This window comes from Myiozetetes cayanensis, unplaced genomic scaffold (assembly GCF_022539395.1).
Source record: "Myiozetetes cayanensis isolate MyiCay16 unplaced genomic scaffold, myiCay2020 scf24, whole genome shotgun sequence".
Taxonomy (NCBI): domain Eukaryota; kingdom Metazoa; phylum Chordata; class Aves; order Passeriformes; family Tyrannidae; genus Myiozetetes; species Myiozetetes cayanensis.
In genome coordinates, this window is record NW_026087456.1 from 7,282,982 (window position 1) to 7,303,668 (window position 20,687).

The 20,687-nt window shown below is 39.8% G+C and overlaps 1 protein-coding gene, 1 long non-coding RNA gene and 1 other non-coding gene across 3 annotated transcripts in view; 1 reads left to right on the forward strand and 2 right to left on the reverse strand.

Annotated features, from left to right (window-relative positions):
* The window catches only part of PRSS12 (serine protease 12), a 33,621-nt gene extending 18,236 nt beyond the window's left edge, over positions 1–15,385 (forward strand). Inside the window, exons 8-13 of the mRNA XM_050320725.1 lie at positions 1,382–1,523; positions 5,221–5,426; positions 5,866–5,944; positions 7,807–7,929; positions 10,766–11,046; positions 12,699–15,385. Coding sequence (XP_050176682.1) covers positions 1,382–1,523; positions 5,221–5,426; positions 5,866–5,944; positions 7,807–7,929; positions 10,766–11,046; positions 12,699–13,006 — 1,139 coding nt within the window. The 3' untranslated portion in view covers positions 13,007–15,385. The remainder of the gene's footprint in view (positions 1–1,381; positions 1,524–5,220; positions 5,427–5,865; positions 5,945–7,806; positions 7,930–10,765; positions 11,047–12,698) is intronic.
* Positions 1–19,220, reverse strand: part of LOC126642802 (uncharacterized) — a 36,031-nt gene extending 16,811 nt beyond the window's left edge. The window contains exons 1-2 of the long non-coding RNA XR_007629555.1: positions 19,081–19,220; positions 18,638–18,695 (exon numbers count right to left, since the gene is read on the reverse strand). This is a non-coding gene — a long non-coding RNA (uncharacterized LOC126642802). The remainder of the gene's footprint in view (positions 1–18,637; positions 18,696–19,080) is intronic.
* On the reverse strand, positions 18,832–18,962 carry LOC126642816 (small nucleolar RNA SNORA24). The gene has a single exon (XR_007629558.1). It is a non-coding gene; the product is annotated as a small nucleolar RNA SNORA24 (small nucleolar RNA).
* Positions 19,221–20,687: the final 1,467 nt, after the last annotated feature.

A 20,687-nucleotide genomic window follows, 5' to 3' on the forward strand; every position in this document is an offset into this window, starting at 1 on the left:
ACAAAGACTCTGTTGTTACCAATTACTTCCTAGCATGTGAAAAAGCATTTTTCCCTGTAAGGAAGAATTCAGTGGAAAAATATGAGAAATTAGTATGTGATTTGACTTGAGGAAATACAGATATTAAGGAACACTAAAAATGAGATAGAATACACTACAATAATGACAACATTTGTTCAGTATGTAAGATCATGCCAGTGTAGGTAAATAGGTTGGTGAAGTTAATTCATGGAACTGCCCAGACAGTATGAACTCCGGTAGAAACAATATGCTTTAAATTACATGTGAAGCAAACAGACTTTAATTTTGTTTTCAACTATTTCCTCTTTTCATTAATGAATTAGGCCAAATTTAACTAGTGCTGATTCAGAGTCTGGATTATCTGTATTAATAATCAAATGCAAATGTCTCGAAACACTGCTTTGTTTAAGAGCACCATTAAGTAATTTCTCATCCTTACAGATTTAGAGATTAGGAACAGGCTAGAAGAATGAGGAACAGTCTCTTTTCAATTATTCTAGAAAGCAACTCTCATGAGTGTATTAAAGATTATAAAGTATGGCATACAAAAAAAAAAGATTTAGAGGGTGATTCTCACTTAAATGTTATAAATAGGCCTCAGAGGTATTCACAGGTGTTTCAAGCCTACTTGCATTGCTTGCATGCTGTAAAGGAATTATAACGTAAGTGAGAGTTAAATACGTACTTTGCCTAATGATTCAAAATTTAACTAAAGGCCAAGCAATGAACATACCACGATTAATTAACTCTGACTAATCCACATAAGTGAGACTTCCTATTACGAACATATCTGAATAAGCAATAAATTTAAATTTCTAGTAAAGGAATCAGACATTAGTCTGATTAGTCTGATATTAGTATGGTAATACCATGCTGCAGAACAGCATGTGTAACGATAAGGAATGGCTGAAGTTTAACACAATACTGCACTTTTTGTGCTGAGATAGTGGTTAAGAGGAGCAGCAGCAACCAGTTTGAGAATGGATTTGTGAACTGAGGTACAATTAAACTCACTTATAAAGTCTCTGTAAGGAAAAGCTATCCAAAGTATCTCAGGTGGTTTCTACCTTTACTTGGGGAGTTGTTCTGTGCCCACTGGGGTCCATTTCTGAGCTCTGTATATGAAATAAAGGAACCAGATGAACTCTGACATTTAAAATACAGTAGTGTTTGATATTTGTCTTGCACTTTGGACAAACTGCTTCCCTTTGTCAGCGAGGAAAAATGCATGCTTTAACAGCTGATATTGGGCTTGTTTAACATAAACATCAGTTGACCCCTTGTACTGAACTTAATGAAAATGACTTGAAGTACTTCTTGCTTCTGTTGTTGTGAGCTGACAGCAGTAATTTATTCCCAGGTCCTCCCATCAGGCTGATGGATGGTGAGAATAAGAAGGAAGGACGTGTGGAGATTTTTATCAATGGCCAGTGGGGCACGATTTGTGATGATGGATGGTCTGATAAGGATGCAGCTGTAGTCTGCCGACAGCTTGGCTACAAGTAAGAAAACTCATTGAGCTGTTTCTCGTTATCTGTTTGCTGCATCTACAAATGTTAAGTTCCTGCAACCAAGTATCACAGGCATGTCCCATAAAATAATTTATGCCTGTTAAAACTTGTCAATCTGCCATTCGCTTAGAAAAGTGTATTTATACTATTTGTATAAAAGTTAGTGAGGCTGTCTCTTCAAAAGGAGTATTCATTACCTACCACAGTTGGGAATAGGAATTTTTGCATTCTAAGGCATATCACAGTCGGTCTGGCAACAGAAATGCTAGTTATTAAATATTTTTGTTAGAAGTTAAATATTCTAAATCACTAAGCTATAAATACTTTTATTTGTCACATTTGTTTCAAAAAGCTCTTGATCTGTTTTCATTGAGGTATTATTTTGCATACTGTTAATATTTATCTTTTGTGAACCTTAATGATGACTTTGGAGTCCTTACAGTGTCCAACATAACTGTTAATATTTTTAATGAAATACAGCAACAGGTCCACATGCACTGTCACAAGGTGTGGGAATGATGCCTGCAGATTCCAGGAACACCAGCTACTGAATTCCTAGTTTCATGGGTTTTGACCCCTCATTTATTAATCTGACTTAATGTAGCTTGGAGATTTGATAAAACTGTTCTACAAAGGATTATGGCTTTGGCCTGCATGACAGTGATTTAAATAAGCTTCATTTAATACAGGAATAGATCTGACAGGACAAACCCACCCTCTAATTAAAACCAATGCTATGTAGGTGTCACTTTTGAAATAAAGCACTTAATCAGGCTTACATTCGCTCATCAGCAGTTTTTTTCTGGATGCCCAAGAGCAGTAAAAATATAACAACTATAGGGCAGACATATAAATAGCAGAACTAATGAGACTTGAAAAACGTCCAGAATACCAGTGAAATACAACAGGAAATTAGTGAAATGTCTTCTCTGAGTGTATTCGTAAGGAAATCTGAGCTGAAGAGAAACAAATTCTGTTAACTGTTTGCTGTATCTACCTATGTGAAGCTTGTGCAACCGAGCATCATCAAATGATATCTGAACACATAATATATGCCTTTGAAAAACTGTCTGGTTTCACTAAACTTCATTTAGTGAAGTGTATTTGAAAGCAGTAGTAGAATATAGCTGTAAAACTACAAAAGGACTTACAACTCATCTCTCATACAAGTTACTTAACTTGTAATTTCTATGATAGTTTGGCCATCTATAATAATTCACAGGATTTCCTGACTAACAATATTATGAATAATGGCAAATACTGCATGTAAAGAGCTCAGCATGTTATTGTGCATGGCCTTGTGTCTGAGAAAAGAGAGGAGGTAAGACCTGAAGCCTCTTTTCTCTCTAGGGACAGATCTGAGCAGGCAAAAAGGTTGTATCTCTGATGGTCATCGGTGCATAAATAGCTGGCTTGGAAAGCAGCAATTAAGGGTGGACTAAAGACACTTGTAAGAGCACATTCCAGTGTGTTAACAAACACACAGACTTAACACGTGTTCCTTTAGAGATCTCCCAATTATATGAAATAATTTTCTCTATTCAGCTGCACTCCCTGCTCTAGAACATCATGGTTTTTACATTTGTTTCCTGGTAGATGTTCTGTTTAAACAGCGGGAGTTGGTTTGGGGTTTTTTGTGGTGTTTTTGGTTGGTTGGTTTTGGTTGAGTGGGTATGAACACACCTTTCATAGGAATGATCAGCAAACTGAGAGATTACTGATGCACAGTAAGAGATAGACTGCTCTCGTATAAAGGTAGGAAGGAGGTAGTGCCCTTATTTAGTAACTGGTAAGATTGTGCAGGGACAAAAAAAGACAGTTCTATACTAAACTGCAATAAATACTTCTGAATACTGTGGTGATTCACAGTGGTTTTCAATATCCTGAAGAACTTTAGAGCAAAGCCCTAAAGCAGAAACTTTATTTGACATAGAGATACCAAAACCAGGTAAGAATTTACAGCGAGTGCCTGTTCTGTCTCACTATTTTGTAATACCACACATGGACACATCAACTGCCCACAGGTACTGGAGAGCCGAGCTTACTTTTTTTGTTGTTAGCTGTAATCAGTGTCACTCACAAAAGAAGAACATTTGCTTATGACAAATCATATCAAACTCATTAGGCAAAGACTGTCCTATACCAGTTCCAAAGGCAGTTAAGGCTTTGGATTATATGGTAAATACACCTCAGCCATGGAAATTTGAAATGTGTAAGGACAATTGACCTTGTGGTATCATTTGTCATATCTTTTACATGCTTCTCTTTCCCGTTTTTCTTTTACCATTCATGCATTCTAACAAACATTCCCTAAATAGAAATCCTGCCCACCTATCCTTCAGTACATAGTAAAAAAATCCAAAAAGGCAAGGCTATCCAAGTGGAAGTTTGAAAATGGAGGAAGCTTGTAGGTATTCCTTTCTTATTTCATTTATATGGATGTGGCAATGGAGAGCTGAATTCATTTTGATCCAGCCACACTGCTTGTATGATGAAGCTTTGGAAATGGTATGACAAATTAGAATTCCTCCCCAACAGACAATCCCCAGCTAATGAAGAGACACAGACTCTTTATGCCATTCTCAATTATCTTCTCCAACACTGCAGGTATTAAAGAAGTATAAAAAGAGGTGTAAAGGGAGGGAGATACTTTCTTGCATAATACATTTTCATTGTCAAATTCTTTCTCTGCTCCAGCATTTCATCATACCTGCAGTTACCCTTCTGTATACATAGAAGCAGCCCTTTACAATATACAATTATCCTTTAAAATGGAAACCTATGGAATTCCATGTATCTTCTTATCCCAATAAAATATCAGTACTGATCTTAACTGATAGGTAAACTTGTAGTTCAGGCCCACCTGGAGGTGGCTGTGGCTTCCTGCCCCACTTCTCTGTACAGCTGGTTGGGTGGTCTCCCACTTGTAATTATTTCTGACTCTTAAACCATATATAACAAAATATCTATTATAAATTAAGATGTATTATCCTAAGTAATTAGTAGTAATAAACTTTCACAAAAGTTACCAAAAGAGATGCTTAAATGCTACACAAGCACTGAGCACTGGGTTCCTCCCAGGAAAAGGTGAGTGTCGATACTGAACTAGGTTCAGTCTTGCTCCTATTACCTGAGATTTTTAGAACTCAGCTTCGTGGAGCGCGCTTTAAAAATGACATGATAATGAAATATATTGATAACTATTAACAACTAACAGATCTATAAATCTTAGCTCCTACCACGCTGCACTATTGTATTCAACTAGCTACTGTACACTACTGTATTCAAGTGGCCCATCTTTCTGAGGGAATCAGACATGAATAAATTATTTTTAGCATTCACAGATGCTGATTTTATATGAGGATTAAAGAGATTATGAAAAAGCAGCTTTCACATCTTTTGCTTTATAGCAAAATGTAATGCTGTTACAATGTAAAATACACAGTGCCTTCTAACTAGATACATAAAAGCACTTTTTGAACAGTAATGAACTGTAGCAATTTTGTTATTTTTTTCCCTACATACCAGAAGAACAGAGGCAATGAGAAGGTCATTGTTAGCAAGTGAATCAGTGACAGGGCTCAGAATAAAACCTCAATGCCTTTCGCTACTCACTCAGAAATATTTGAATAAAATGCAGACTAATGCCTCAAAATGCTTAATAAGAAAAAATATGCTCTGTTTTCAGAGGTCCAGCTAGAGCAAGGACAATGGCCTATTTTGGTGAGGGCAAAGGCCCCATCCATGTGGATAACGTGAAGTGTACAGGAAGTGAGAGGTCCCTGGCAGACTGCATCAAGCAGGACATTGGGACGCACAACTGCCGGCACAGTGAGGACGCGGGCGTGATCTGTGACCACCTCAGCAAGAAGGCCCCTGGCAACAGCAATAAAGGTGAAGCCCTGTTGTGAGGGGCAGACCAGGTGTGGGTGGGGAACTGTCACAGTAGGAAAAGACCCATTAAACAATCCCACCTCACAGAGGAAACAGTTATATCAAAAAGAATTACAGAAACAAAAGGGTGAGAATCCTGTGAGGTAGGCCAGGCTCTTCTTCTGCTCACAGGACTAAGGAAGAACCCTATAAAATCCTACACTTGAGAAACAAATGTGTAAATGGCTCTGTGAACACAGTCAGAAGATCTCAGCTAAAAAAACTTCCTCAGTGTATTTTCCCCAAGCAAAATTTGGTATTTAAAAACTACCATGAAATATAGAGTAAGTTCAGCATTTATGTTTGGGTTTGTTTATTTTTTTTTTTTTAGCTAACTGTCACTGAAGATTGGCTACTTTTCATGTTGAATTTAATGCTCTCTATGTCCTTTCTGGTTTAGATTCTCTTGCCTCTGTTTGTGGATTGAGGTTACTACATCGCCGACAAAAGCGAATAATTGGTGGGAAAAATTCTTTACGGTAAATAACTGGTAAAGACAAGTAATTTTGAATATAAAGCTTCTAAGACATGTATTTTACCATAAGTGGTTTGCCTAATTTACAATTTCATTGTGGGTTTGTTTTCTTTTGGCCTGTCATGAGGTAGAAGAAGAAATATACTCAAAGCAAATTTGGTAGGAAATTAAAAAGTATTGATTGATAGATACTTGCAGCATTACTTGAAAATCTGTAGATGCTTATGGGTTTAGTCCTTGAATGGGTTGTATTTTTAACTTAAAAATAATTAATTTACTTTTATCAAGTAAAAGGATGTGAGCTATACAAAGAGAGCTATGAATATAGTACAAGGTTTTACACTGAAAAAAATGCCTGGATATGATTCACTGCTAAGATCTGATTTTCCATTACAAAATAAGCCTTGATGATGACACGGCTATAAACCCAGGAAGTATATGCTTTATTTTCCTAACAGTTGTGAGTAACCTCAAAAAATACATATTGATACAATCTCACAAATGGTATTGTAAAAAATCCACTTATAGTGTCATTACATCTCATCGTGCAACCTATTTCAAAATACGTGAACGGCACCAATCAATCTTATTTCAAAAAAGACACTTCCTAAGTGGAGGAGCTTCAAAGAACAGTAACAACAGGGAGCCCAGAAAAATATTTAAATGCATTCAGATAGAGCAAAGTAGGATGACTTACCTTAGTAAAGAGACAAATGAGAGTAACAGAAAGATTGAGAATTCTTGTCTCAGAATATGTGCACTATAAGGACAGTGGATGACATGAAATGGTGACAAATAATGTACTGCACCATTCAATCAGGACAAGCAAGCTGGTCTCATAATAAATCAGTATAGGGATGCTAGATGTAGCAAAAATGTGAGAGAAATCCAATAGTGCACTTAGAAATGCTTCAAAATCAAGAAAAGGAACATACAAGCAGTATCAGAAAAGGACTCATTGTCACAAGAAGTCATTAAGACAAAGAAGCTGAAGAAGTCTGAAAAGGAACTGGATACCCCATTTTAGAAAAACATATTAAATGCAATCTACCAAAAATGAAAACCGTCTAAATTGTTTTATTCTTTATGGGAAGCAAATTCCTCGACTTACTTTAAAACATTTGGCACTTGCAACTCTGACATAGGATGCTGGACTAGATGGTGCCCAGCAGCTCTTGCCTTCCAGCATATCTGTTCAAGTTGACAGGAATCAGAAAACACCTAAGACTACGTGTTATTTACTCTTGAATGCTGCTGTTGCTCACAGGTGCATCTCTCTCCCTCTCCCTTCCCCGACTGCTAATCTATTAAACAAGCAAAGAATAATCTACCCTGTTTTCATACGTCTGAAAATATGACAGATCTGCTACATAAAATAAAATTATCACAGGCTGAAAAAAGATGCTAATCTACTACTGGAGGTTTCTGCAGTTGGTTTAGACCTCTTATTTTGGCAGCTTCCTTTTTCATGCAGACAGGAACGGATGCTGGGTTCAGCTTTTCAAGAAATTCCCCTCTTTCCCCTCTGCAGTTGACAGGAAATTTCTGGTTTGTTGACTTGGATGGTATTTGGCGAGGAACCCACAGAATGTATTTTTGGCAGAATGAATGCAATGTGAGAAGGGAAAATTCAAATAACTGATCGTGGGAGGAAGCACTCAGAGTGCTGGATGCCCAAATGATCTGTAAAGTAATCTGGACCATTGTTAAATGGAATTCTGACTGCTGCAAGAATATAAAGATATTCTCCACTGTTAATAAACACTGTTGTTTGCAAGACATGTCAGTCAAAGAAAGTAACCAGGCTTTGGATTTGAAGTAATCCCACTGCTGTCCCCTGAACACCATGTCTCACCCCCTCTGCAGGGGCGGCTGGCCGTGGCAGGTGGCACTGCGACTGAAATCCTCTCATGGTGACGGGAGACTCCTGTGTGGGGCTACTCTCATCAGCAGCTGCTGGGTGCTCACTGCTGCACACTGCTTCAAAAGGTGGGTCTCCTTGCAACAATGCAGTTGTTCTGGGTATAGGCAAAAGCATTCCAGTTCAAGCCCACAGAAAACTCTTCCAAGGGTTGGCCTTTTGGTTTTAAAAAAACCTAGCAACCAACCTCCCTTCCCTCAATGCAAAACCAACCAAAACACCCTACTACATTGGAATTATTCTAGGTGTTATCACTCATGTGATTTATATTCAGAATTTCAGCATTTTCCTGAAAAAATATTAACACTTCTGACATTTTAACCTTCTATTCCACAGAACAAAAACTGCAGCTTGTGGCTTTCAGGTTATAGTGAAGAGAGAGAAAACACCAAACACGGGGACCGTAGTATTTCAGATTAATTTTGGTAATGACAGATATTGGCAGTGATAGACATTTTTACTGTAACATATCAGGAATTGATGAAGTTGCTGAAGTACAAAAGCATCAACTTGCACAAGGAAGGTGGTCTAGTATTGTAAGCTTTCAACAGTGATTATGTATTTCGTTGGAATGGGCTGGAAAGAAAGCATAGAACAGCACTGCAGTTTTTGGGGATATTTGCTAGAATTTGCTCAAGTGGGCTGCAAATGTTTTAAATTTGGACTTTGAGCCTTTCCTTTTGCACTCTAGTAACTAAAATGAAGAGTCAGATACACTTTTACTCAAATGCAGAATGTTACCTTTGCCCAGCACCAGATGAACATCTTTTCATTTTCATGTTCCCTGAAATCATGAAGGACTTTTCCTGGTGATCATTTCAAGCTGAAATGATCAAGCTCAGTAAAATTTCTGCTACTTCCAACTGATGTTCCAGTTGTTTCTGTGGAACTATGAAAGCATTTCAGTTCCTTTCATAAAAATTCAGAGACAGTGGCTTCCTATGGTCCTGTTCATCATCCCTATAGTGATTACCAAGGATGCAACGTAAGCTCTTCAAAAAGCCTTTGATTAGAGGCTTGAAAAGGGAATGTGCTGCCAAGGAATGCCCATTTTGGATACTCTACTGAACATCCACTTGATGGGACAACAGCATGGCTGGAGCAAAATACACTGGGACACTTTCAGATGGGCGCAACTACTTGAGGGTCTGCTACAGGCTACCCTAAAACTGTTACACGTGCCCTCAGTGACCAAAGTATTGTTTTACCCCAGATGTTGCATTAAAACTGCACTTGCAGCTCCAACAGCCTTTGGATGCACTTTTGCTCTCTGTAAAAGGGAGAAGGAGCCTTTAGCTCTAAGGCTGTCGTTGAACAGGCTGGGCTTAACTTCCCACTGAGCTCAGAGTGATTTTAAGGGGATAGGTTTCCAAGAGCTATCTATAGATCAAGCACCTTCTTCACATATTTTCCGCAGGCAGACAAGAGAAAGGCCAGTATTCCATTTCTCATATTGCGGAAATTGGAACACTGCTTAGGTAACCAAAGTGGGCTCATCTGTACTAGGGATAAAAATTAAACACAGAATTGTTCACAAGTAGTATAGTGGTATTACTGGTTTCTGCAAATTCACAGGCACATAATTTAAGATCAAAAATGGTTTGAAGCTATTTTTCATTTTATAACCCACTCATCTTATTGTAAGTTTTGTCCAGAGTGATTCTGACACCTATGGGGAATTTGAAGGCCTATACATAAAAAAAAAAATAAAAAAATTGGATAGTTAGAAATATGAGGCATAGAAAAAAACCCTTCATTTATCCTGTATAGAAGTTCATCTTCAGATGAACAGATGTTTGTTCACAGCCTACAGCTCTCTCCTTAGAAGCCTACAATGAAATGTTGTTCATGGAAGACCTCAAGATCTGCATAATTAGACAAAGCAAGCTTTGCAGGCAACCAGGAGTGCAACCCACAACTAGAAGAAATACTCAGTGGTACAGCTATATTGTGCAGTGAACTGTAATGTTCCTGCTTTGTCTGCTGCTCCTCAAGCAAGCTTTAGCAAGCTATGGAGACCAGCAAATTGCTGGAGGGTATAAAAAGAACAGGTATAGGTTAGAAGGTAATGGAACACTGTGGGGTATTTTCTGAAAAAGTGTTAGACATTTCCTGTTGAAGGCTACTAGGGAAAGGGATAATTCAAAGGAAAAATATTTCTGTTAGCTTAGCCAGATTTTAAAATGAATACATGTACCCAACAGTACTCCCTTGTTTGAATTTTCCCAAGGGCTGTGTGTCTTGAAACATGAAAATCTCCAAAGGCATGCACAGAAAATTGTTATTTTAGCCACAGTAATAATTTCTAATGCATTTACCATTTAGTCTATGATGTGAAAGAAACTGGGATCATATGAGATGAAAAACGAATCTTACCATTTATAGGCCTTCTGTCACTTTGACAGTAGGTGCTTGTGATGCACATGTGCTTTGTCTTCCTTACTGTAACTTCAGTTGATGTAAGGGATTTTTATCTAAGTCTCCTGAATTTCTTGACCAACCTACAAAGTAGGCCTTAATATTGTTTTCATTTCAATAATTATTTGGAGCATTACAATGATGTTAGCATTCACGATTTCATTGTAGTTACAGGCAGTTTGTGCTACCCTAACTAAATACATTTATAATGCACACCTTGCACCTTTGAAATCAGTGTCAGTCATGGCAGATGGCCATAAGAAACTTGCCTGTGAAAATATACAAAAAGGAACAGAGCCCAATCTGAAAATTCAGAAGATTTTTGTATTTGTACTTGAATGTCAATCTAAACATGACTTTTACTCTTAAGAACATCTCTTGGTATCCTTATTTATATGAATAATAGCAACCCTGATGAAATCTGTTTGCCTGCTTAGGATCTGACTTTGCAAGAGCCAGCCCTATTTGTTTTCACTTCCATCTCAGGTATGGCAACAACACTCGGAATTACGCTGTGCGAGTCGGAGACTATCACACCCTAGTACCAGAGGAGTACGAGGAAGAAATTGGAGTGCAACAGATTGTGATGCATAAAGAGTACAGGCCTGACAGCAGCGACTATGACATTGCCTTGGTGAGGCTACAGGGCCCAGAGGAACAGTGTGCCAGGTTCAGCACCCACGTCTTGCCTGCTTGTTTGCCATTAAGGAGAGAGAGACCACAGAAAACTGCTCCCAACTGTTATATCACTGGATGGGGTGATACAGGTAAAAATGTTTTAATGATGTCATGTGCCAACCTTGCTATCTGAGGCTGTTCTTAAAAAAAAATAAATCTCAGTGACTTAAAATAAGAAAATGCTCAAAATGAAACAATTGTACTGGTTTTGCATAGGGGAATACTTTCTCTCCTGATCCGTAACCAGGCATGACAACATTTTATTGACTGAATTTAGTTTGTGTTTGAAAAGCAGTGATTAACCATGTCACTCTAAACCAGAGACCCCATCAGCAAAGTGGCCTCATTTAGACTGACAAGCCCAAATAAAAAGCTTATTTGTTGCCAGGCACACCCTGTGCAGCAGTTTAACCCCCTGCCTCAGTACATAACTAACAGCTGTAACACAGTTAGGATTTTAAAGGTAAGGACCCTGCATGTTTTAATTTTGGAAAGGCTATTTAAATTACACTACTTCAACAGAAAAAGGGATGGAAAATGTAGATGGAATAGAATTTTAAGTGACATTTTAGTCTCCCTTATTACCACTGACACTTTCAAGCAGCACTTAGTTTTAAGTAAGAGAACATTCTGCCAAAATTTATGCACCACAATGCAACCTGCATTCCAGGCTTTGAGTAACTTTTTCGGTCAGTACAAGATTCTTCCTCTTCAAAGGTCTTTGTCCTTTAAATGTTTTACAAATTGATAACCATGTTTTATGTTTTTATGGTGCTGAATACAGTGCAAGTCAGCAACCACACTTGAGCCTTTGTTCCAGTGACTCATTCAAACTGGCAAGGAGACAAGGCAGCATGGCCAAGTATCAGTTCTTCCTCTTCACATGCACTGATCTGTGTGCACAGATGTCTGGGTCACTGTACTACAGTAACAGAGAGAGACTTGGAGAGTGGCTTTTTTTGCTAAAAATAATTGATAATCCATCGCCTAGCTCTGCCTAGCCTTTCTACATAAATTCACTGGAAGTCCTGCAATATTGTTAACTTAGGACATCTATTTAAGGAAACATTAACGACAGCAATAATTGGCTTCAATTATGGTAAGAAATTACATCATCCAGTACCTCAGCTGACATTTCACACTTACTGTGTGAATCATAATTATGTTACAACTATTAAGATTTTACTTTAAAAAGGCCAAACCAACACTGGATTTCATTTCCCATGCTTCCAACTGAAAAAGAGGTGTAAGCTATAGAAAAGAAGTACAAAGATCCAAATTTGGATGTTCTACTTGGAAGCCAGCAGAAGATGCAGCACCGGTCAGGCTGGGCTAGACTGGATTTGAACTGGTGAACTAGAAATTAGGTATTTCTATGACTTTACTCTCCACTGCTCAAGACTCCCAAAAATTGCTTCCCCATGTAAGTACTGAAGTATATACTCTTGTAGAAGACACAAAGTGCTTGGAACAAACCAAACTCCAGCCTTGGAAAGATCCAGAAAACACAAGCTACTTTTTTCTTTTTATAAAGCATCTATATTTCACATGTACAGTATCTACATATTTTAGTATTATATTTAATGCACACTAGATTTTTTTCAGTATTTAGTCTTGCTTCAATTAATTTTATTTAAGGACAAAATAGCATGAAGAATGAGAGCATAAACTGGATTAAATCCCATTTATGTTTCCAAGACTAACCACTGTAATGAGACAATAATTTGGGTCTTCTTTTTAGGACGGGCTTATTCAAGAACACTACAACAGGCTGCCATCCCCTTACTTCCCAAGAGGGTATGTGAAGAGCGCTACAAAAGAAGATTCACAGGAAGAATGCTCTGTGCTGGAAACATCCAGGAACAGAAACGTGTTGACAGCTGTCAGGGAGACAGTGGTGGACCACTGATGTGTGAACGTCCAGGGGAAAGCTGGGTTGTGTATGGTGTGACCTCCTGGGGCTATGGCTGTGGGGTCAAAGATTCCCCAGGTGTCTACACAAAAGTATCCTCTTTTGTGCCCTGGATAAAAAGTGTGACCAAACTATGAATGTCTGGAATGAAAACCAAACTTTGAAGCAGGACAACTTGAACAGCACAGACAGTGCACAGCTGGGGCCCACAGTGGGTGGAAACAGACACATTTTCCTGATCCGTGTGTTTTTCTTTCTGTTAAATCCAAGCTGTATACACACAACCTTTCCAGTTAGGGATTACTGTCCTCTGGGGTAAGGAAGTTTATATATTGCAGGAATGAGTTACATGTATCTAAGGAGAAAGCGATAGCCAGCTGAGAGTAACCCTGGAGCAGGACAGCTGGAGAGCTCATGGGGAGACTCACTGTCCACGGGAAGACCTGCAGTAGGTCCAAGCTATTTATGCTCCAAGCTTCTCTAGAATTAATTACAGATCTCAATTAATCTGTCAGTCTAGTTTATTTAATCATTTCTTGACTGTCTGCCTTTTATCCCTGTGATCTTACACTCAGTCCTCTAAATTTGACTCATGTTTCAGTAGCTAATGAGACCATCAGCAGATTGATTCTTGCTAAGTAATTCTGAGTATGTATTAAATGTTAGAAGGAAAATAATTGCCAATAATCAGATCCACAGCTACTCTGATAAATGTTCTCACAGTTCAGTGTGCATAAAGTACATTCCCAAGTAAAACAGGTAGTACACTGACTGTTTCCTCACAAACATCCTGCACACCTGCAAGAGCTAAATCAACACAAATGACCACTTATTTTCCTTCCTCTAGATAAGTAACATTTGTCTGATTTCTGAAATTTGTAATTTTGAGTAAATACAGCATTTTGGAGAGGATTTACTTATCCTATTTAAAACCTATTTAAAGTGTCAGACTAACAAATATCCCGCTCTTCTCATTGCTGGGCTTTACTCAAGTAGTGCAAAGAACCTCTGCCAGTCTTACAAGAGGAAGTTATAAATACGTACCATGGAGATGTTGAGCCAAAACCTGTCCTGACAAGGTCTATAGTCTTAAACTACCCTTTTCTACAAGGTAATAGTTAGACAGCTCTCCCCTGCTTAGTTGCAGCACTGGTTCAGTTTGATCTTTACAGGAAAGCTGCAAGTTTTCAGTGACTTCTAAAATATTGACACATCTTGATTCCATTTAATCTCTTTTCCAAATACTTTCCCCTATGCTGTGAAAACTTTAACATAAAAATGCACTGATAACCAGCTTACTGTCCTTCTAGAAAGGGCCACCCCACTGAACCTAGAACACAGAACATGGCAGGTAATCACTATCTTAGTGCAACACTGACAGGATCAGTCTGGGAAACACCCGTGGCTGTAGCTGAAAAGGAGCCAGGACAGCTCAGCACCATCTCCCCAATCCCTGTCAAAGGCCATTCTGACCATCTCAATTGTCCTCTGTGTATTCCATTAACAAATACACTCATAAAAAGATTAACTGAAAGGTCTGTGGGCCATGAAACACTCCAGTGTGACAAGTGTGGCAGATGTGTCACCACATAGTGATTGTGCAAACCGTGACTACCAGTGACTGTTTCCCTGTTCCCTATTCCCCAAACACTCTCTATGACATGTTGTGTGGTGTCTTGTGAAAAAGTGGGATGCTTGTATTCATGCTGTAAGTGGGCAAAATCATTCATTTCTGTATGGTTCTGTGTCTCTCTGGTATTATAACAAATAGCCACAACTCAACTGCATACAAAGGGGCAATGATGTCACAGAAGCCCATGTGATTGAAAACTTGGCCCTTAATTTCTCTCTGACCTCACACTTAAGTTTTCAAGGTTCATGACTAATTTAAATTTTACTGGAAATGGTGCTAAACTAGTACATGGGGTGCTTTAATATATTTTAGTTCTCTGTATTTCCATGCTATTTGAAATCGTGTGAAGTATATTATTAAAAAACACATCAAAAATCACGGTACTGTGACCACCTGCTGTTAGACAATGTGAAAACACTGTGCTAGTGAACATTGAAACTATTACATTTTTACTTCTATATAGCCCGTTTTATTACACGGGAAGTCAGTCTGTCAAAATGTATCCACTTGTACCATCCAAGCTTTGCTATACAAGACCATTGAGACTTGTGGTGAAGTAGGCTATATAGTGCAATATATGCGTTGTGTACAGGGGAAATAATCATCTTCTTTTAGAAGTTGCACCACAGAAACATGATACTTGGGGGTGGGAATTAAGCCTGCATACTAAGTGTAGTAAACAGATTTAGTATAGCAGTTTGCTAGTACTGCTCTTTTAGTAGAATGCTTTATTAGATTTTAAAATGTTGCACTACTCTTTCCATGCTGAGCATGCCTTTTCAGTTTCTAACATAAAATGCAATTGTCTCCATGTTATGCCATTCTCATTTTTGTTCAATGAGCCTGATGATGTACATGTATACAATAAAAACTGCCACACTGACTACAACTTCTGTACATTAATACTGTGGATGTATAAGCAGGTGCTGCAGGAACATCAGCTGGGTAAACTTCACATTAACTTGACTAAATGAGAAAGGGTGCTCTTGAAACTATTTTATTAAAAGCATGTAAGTTTAAGGCTATTTCCTCAGAAAGGGAAGTTTGTCCTGTATGACAAAATGCCCACTATACTTGAACTCAGACCAGCTAGGTTATCATAAATATGTTAATCCTAGACTCTTAAAACTGCTTAAGAATTTTTTGACCCTTGCTGCTCTTCCCTCAAATCAACATTTTAAATACATGGAGGTTGTATAAAACACCCTGCTTTTCAGCTTATGCTTAGGTTTTTTCTATTAAGCAGGTTGGCCACAGTGTTAATAGTGGCAAAATCTACTGGCACTTGGCACTTCTATTACCAATGACCATCCTGAACACCAGTCTGTAATCTATTCAGGCTCCCCAGCACTGAAAAGACTTGGTTAGATGCAGCCCTCATCAACTTCCCAAGTTGTTATTTTACAGAGAATATACAAGAGCAGAAGCATCACTGCAACTGACACAAAATCTATTTATCTTGACCCAAACAACTTCCCAAAAAGGGCACTTACCTGTAAACCACAGATGAACCAAGATCCTATTTTATGACTACATGCAGAATACCTAGAGCCGTAGCTGCCTTAATTCCAGAAATACTCACAGTACTGTAACAGCTTGTATATAACAAAAGGTCAGTCCTCAATATTCTCCATTTTCAATGCTACTGCAACTATTCTGTATATCATGCAACTTCCTGTACTATAGTATTTATACTCAAGAAGATCCCTGGAGAAACCTAATCCCCAGCCCTACTCCTGCTGCTTCCAACTCATTTACCTACACCTGCCATTCTTCATAGAGCCAAAGCCAGGCACAACTGAAACAAAACCAAACCTCAAAAATGAAGGAAGCCACTTTGCATCAGTGTGCTTGCCACAACCAGCAGCACTTTCCTGCCCACACCTTGTTCTGGGACAGCCCCAGCTCTCTCTCCTGGCCAGCCTGCCTGGCTTGTGAAAGGTAAGAAAAGATGTTATTTTCTAGAAGCACTAAGGTTACTGCACAAGCCAAGCCTTCTTAGAGAAAAGGAAACTCACAATACACACTCAGGATTGCTGGTTTCCAGGCTGGGCAGCCACGAGCTTGGAATGCCAAACAGTAAGGATGTCATATGATAAGGTGGTTTAAAAGGAGAGAGGAATCACACACCACCAATTAAACAGGTGGGGTATCACTTATAGGCCCACACAGAATATACATTCAGCTGTACTTCCACTCCGGCAGCAAAAGTATACGCTTGAAAAATAAGATGATGTTTCCTGTAACAGTTCCTTGATGCCCCAACCAAAACACAACACTATCACCGAAAGTAACTTCCACTGATCTAATCCATGTTGTAACTAAGAGTCCACACTTCCACTCCATCCACTCCCAACAGGAATTCCCACCTCAGTTGCCAAACACTCAGTAGTAATTACACTGCCTGCTGAGGATCTCAGTTTTGTTTCCCAGCCCATTCAAAGCCCTCTTACCCTCAATTTCTTATTTAGAACAATTTACAAAAAAACTTCCTTATTAACTGGTATATTTTCCATATGAGACTGTACCAGCACAGGTGGTATTAGCTAAGACAGTACATTTACCCGTAAATAAAATGTCTTTTCCGATTTTGCAGTGAATCACCATCTACTGGAGCTCCATCTATTTTTGTGAATATGGAGTCTCCAGGAACTGCAGTTGAAAAAAGCAGATACATTTAAAGTCACTGTTTCTTCCCTGCAGCAGCAACCTCTGATGAATGTCATATCCCTCCTGGAACAGTTCCCAGACAATGCATCAGCCACCTGAAACCACAGATTCTGCCAAATTGAAGGCCCAGCTACCAAAAGGTGTGTCCCCAGAACAGACAGATTTGATACGTGTAAATCATTCCAATGAACATGTGCAGGTCTCATCTTGGTTACCCAGCAGAAAGAAAGAAACCACACTTGCAGTCAAAATCTCTTTATTGATTTATTCACAGATTTGATTGCTTTATATTGGCATAGATACCAAAATCATGAGTGTAAGTTTCCACATCTATTTTCTAGACTTTAAAGACTTACCTTCAGCTTCTGCAGTACATGGACACTCTTTGCAACAACCTTTCTAACATATTTCAGCAGCAGAGGAGCCACCACTGAAGGTGCACACATCACTGGATTTAATAATACTGCAGTGTGGTCAGCCACAGGACAGTGCAGCACAGCCACTGAACTACCAAAACCATTACTGTAATTGCTCAACACTTAGTGACAGCCCAAAGAGGAGCAGCACATCCCTGAAAGCTGCACAAAATGGTTACTCATCCTAACTGTACTTGTATAGAAACAGCCAAGGCTAATTTTGGGCACAGTAAGCTGTGTTTCAGCCCGTTTGCCAATATGACATGGACTGCAGAATCTCTCATTAAAGCTCCAAATCCTAACTTTATTTAAAAATCCAGGTTAGGATCCGGTCTAAAATTAGTTTTTACTAGCTCTGCTTAATAAGCAGAAATATTACTGCTCACAAAAGGTATCAATTCTAGAAAATTAAACAGATCCATCCCACTTCAAGCAAAAACTAAAATTTTAGTCACAGCTACTCCTAGAATTCACATGTGGAATTTAGCCCCATCTTCTTCTGTCATCACAACTCAAGAGTGTTTTTCCCCTGTAAGAACAAGTTTGAAGCAGTTTAATATTGCTAAGACAGCAGACAGACATCACTGAACAGCAGGATGCGCTGAAACAATGCTTTAAGTATCGACCTCGTGTCTCCCCTGCTCCTGTAACTGCAGATTCTGCTTACTACTCACGTGCTTATTGAAAAAGACATTCCCCTTACACAGAATATTCCCGAGAAATCTGTGGATTCGGATGCCTCTAGTTTGGCTTGCAAGAGTACTGGCAACGTGACTTTTATGCTAGGAATAGTAGATTTTTTTCTGATGCATGTACACCCAAACCCAATTCCTCCTAATTACACTACTGCAGTTGGATTTATTTTTCTGACAATAAATCACGTAAAAAATGAAGCCTGGCTTAAAATAAATCACCAAACATATACCTCGACTTTAGAGAAGAAGTCGCAACAGATTAATCGCTAAGCATAAATTATCAATTCGGTATTTTTCACGATCAAAACCTCACTCCTGAAGAGCTTATTACGTACTATACACCCAGTCACATACTTTTTGGGGGAGGATCTTCAAGAACAGATACGTCTCCACATTTTCAGCTTCTGCGCTCCTGTGGAATTAAAAAAAAAAAAAAAAAATTAAAAACTGGGCTGTAATCACTTATCGGGGGCAAAAAAAGTGAAAACTGAAAGCCAAACAACCAAGAACGATGATAGAGGCAGACGGCCAGCCCCACAGCAGACTCGGTTTGTTACTTGCTACAGTCAACGACTCCTACCCACAAAAAGGTACAAGTTGTGCCAATCCGCAAGGTTCTGCTCTTCCATGCCTAGGAAGGGAGTCAGCCACAGGCGGCAGCCCCCATGGAGTCATGGATCACCTAACCCCTCCCCGCCACGTGGCAGCCGCCATTTTCCCTCCCTCCCTCATGCGGGCCCCGGTCCCTCGCCGCCTCATGACTTCCACCCGGCCGCCTTTCCCGTCACGGAACCCACCTGCTGATCGCCCCGCTTCTCTCCGCTCTTCTGCCGCGGCGGCTCCGCTGTGGAGGAGAGCGCGCCCGGTCCGCGAGCACCAGCACCGCCGGCTTCACCTTCACCTTCAGCCTCCCCCTCAGAGCCTGAGCGCCTCTCTTTCGCCTCCCGCGCCCGCCCCGCGCGCCCCCTCACCGCCAACGGCCGCCCCGCGCGCCTCCTCAACGCCAACGGCCGCCCCGCGCGCCCGCCCGCGCGGACAACCCATGGCCGCGCTACCGAACCCGCGCGCGCCGGCGGCGGTAACTGGGCATGGGCGGGGCTTCGGGCGGGGACGTGGGCGGGGCCTCTGGCGGTGGGCGGGGCCAGCCGGGCCACAACCCAGGGGCGGGGGCAACGCGCGAAATGTAAATGGCATCAATCCCTTCCCGGTCCTTCCTGAAGCTACTGACTAACACCCTCTAGGGCAAACGGATTAAGGGATCCACGGAAATGAGGCCGCAGCTACTCTCCAAAGCAGAGCCCTTCAGCCGGCCTAGACATCGGTGCTGCTTTATCTGTGTGGATACACGCGTGTGCTTGTGCTTGGTCCAGTCAAAAATGACAAAACGATCCTGCTTGTTATTTGATAACCATGGACTAAGAAGTTGTGAAAGATGTGCTAGAAAAATGAAGTCATGCCTTTAGGTGAACACCTTTTCCAGTCCGTATAAGCAAATGCTTAGTTTTCGAGATAACATCAAACTCCTACACCCTCAATTTTAATTAGTACAGGGTGGAATACAATAGAACGGAAGTGACCAGACTATTTCAATTAGTAGGGACCAACTGCCCAACCACCTCAGAGCTGACCCAAAATTAAAGCCTATTGTTTGGCATTTTCCAAATGTCTCTTAAATACTGACAGGCCTGGGGCATAAACCACCTCTCCAGGGAGCCTGTTTAGGGTCTGGTCACCTTCTATAAAGAAATGCTTCCTAATGCCAAGTCTAAATCTCCCTAATTACTGTACCTTTCAGACCACAGTATCTTATTTAACTATTATTCATCATCCTCAGCCTCAATATATGTTTTTGAAATTATCACCCTTACTTTGTCTTAAACACCTCCTCCATTCAGGTTTCCCTAGTCCTTGGTTTCAGCTGTGGATTGCCCTCCTCTTCCCAGGATTTGTCCTTTGATGCTGTCTATTCTGCTTTCTTCATCGATGTGGTGCACAGAGACAAACAAAACCCAGTGTCTTTTGCCTTTGAGCTCTAAGAATTTGGTGATCTGAAGAACTAAAAAGAAACATTAAATGAAAGCAGATAAACTGGAGAGAGAGGCCAAGCAGGTATTATTTGCAGCAAGGATCTCTTCCCTTTGCTTACTACCTGTTATTACTTTATCATTTCACTTCTATTACTCTTAATAGATTATGGAGATGGGTATTATATAAGAAGCTCAGACTACTTAATTATAGGTTGCATCTTATCTCTATAGTGAATGGAGTATTTTGTTAACGTAGGTTTCCCATTTTCCGCACTCCTATGCTACTAAGATACTAAGCAGCTTGCTAAATACATTCTTCTATTCTGAATGTATTGGTAACAGTGAATTTTCCTTTAGACATTCATACCATATTTTAG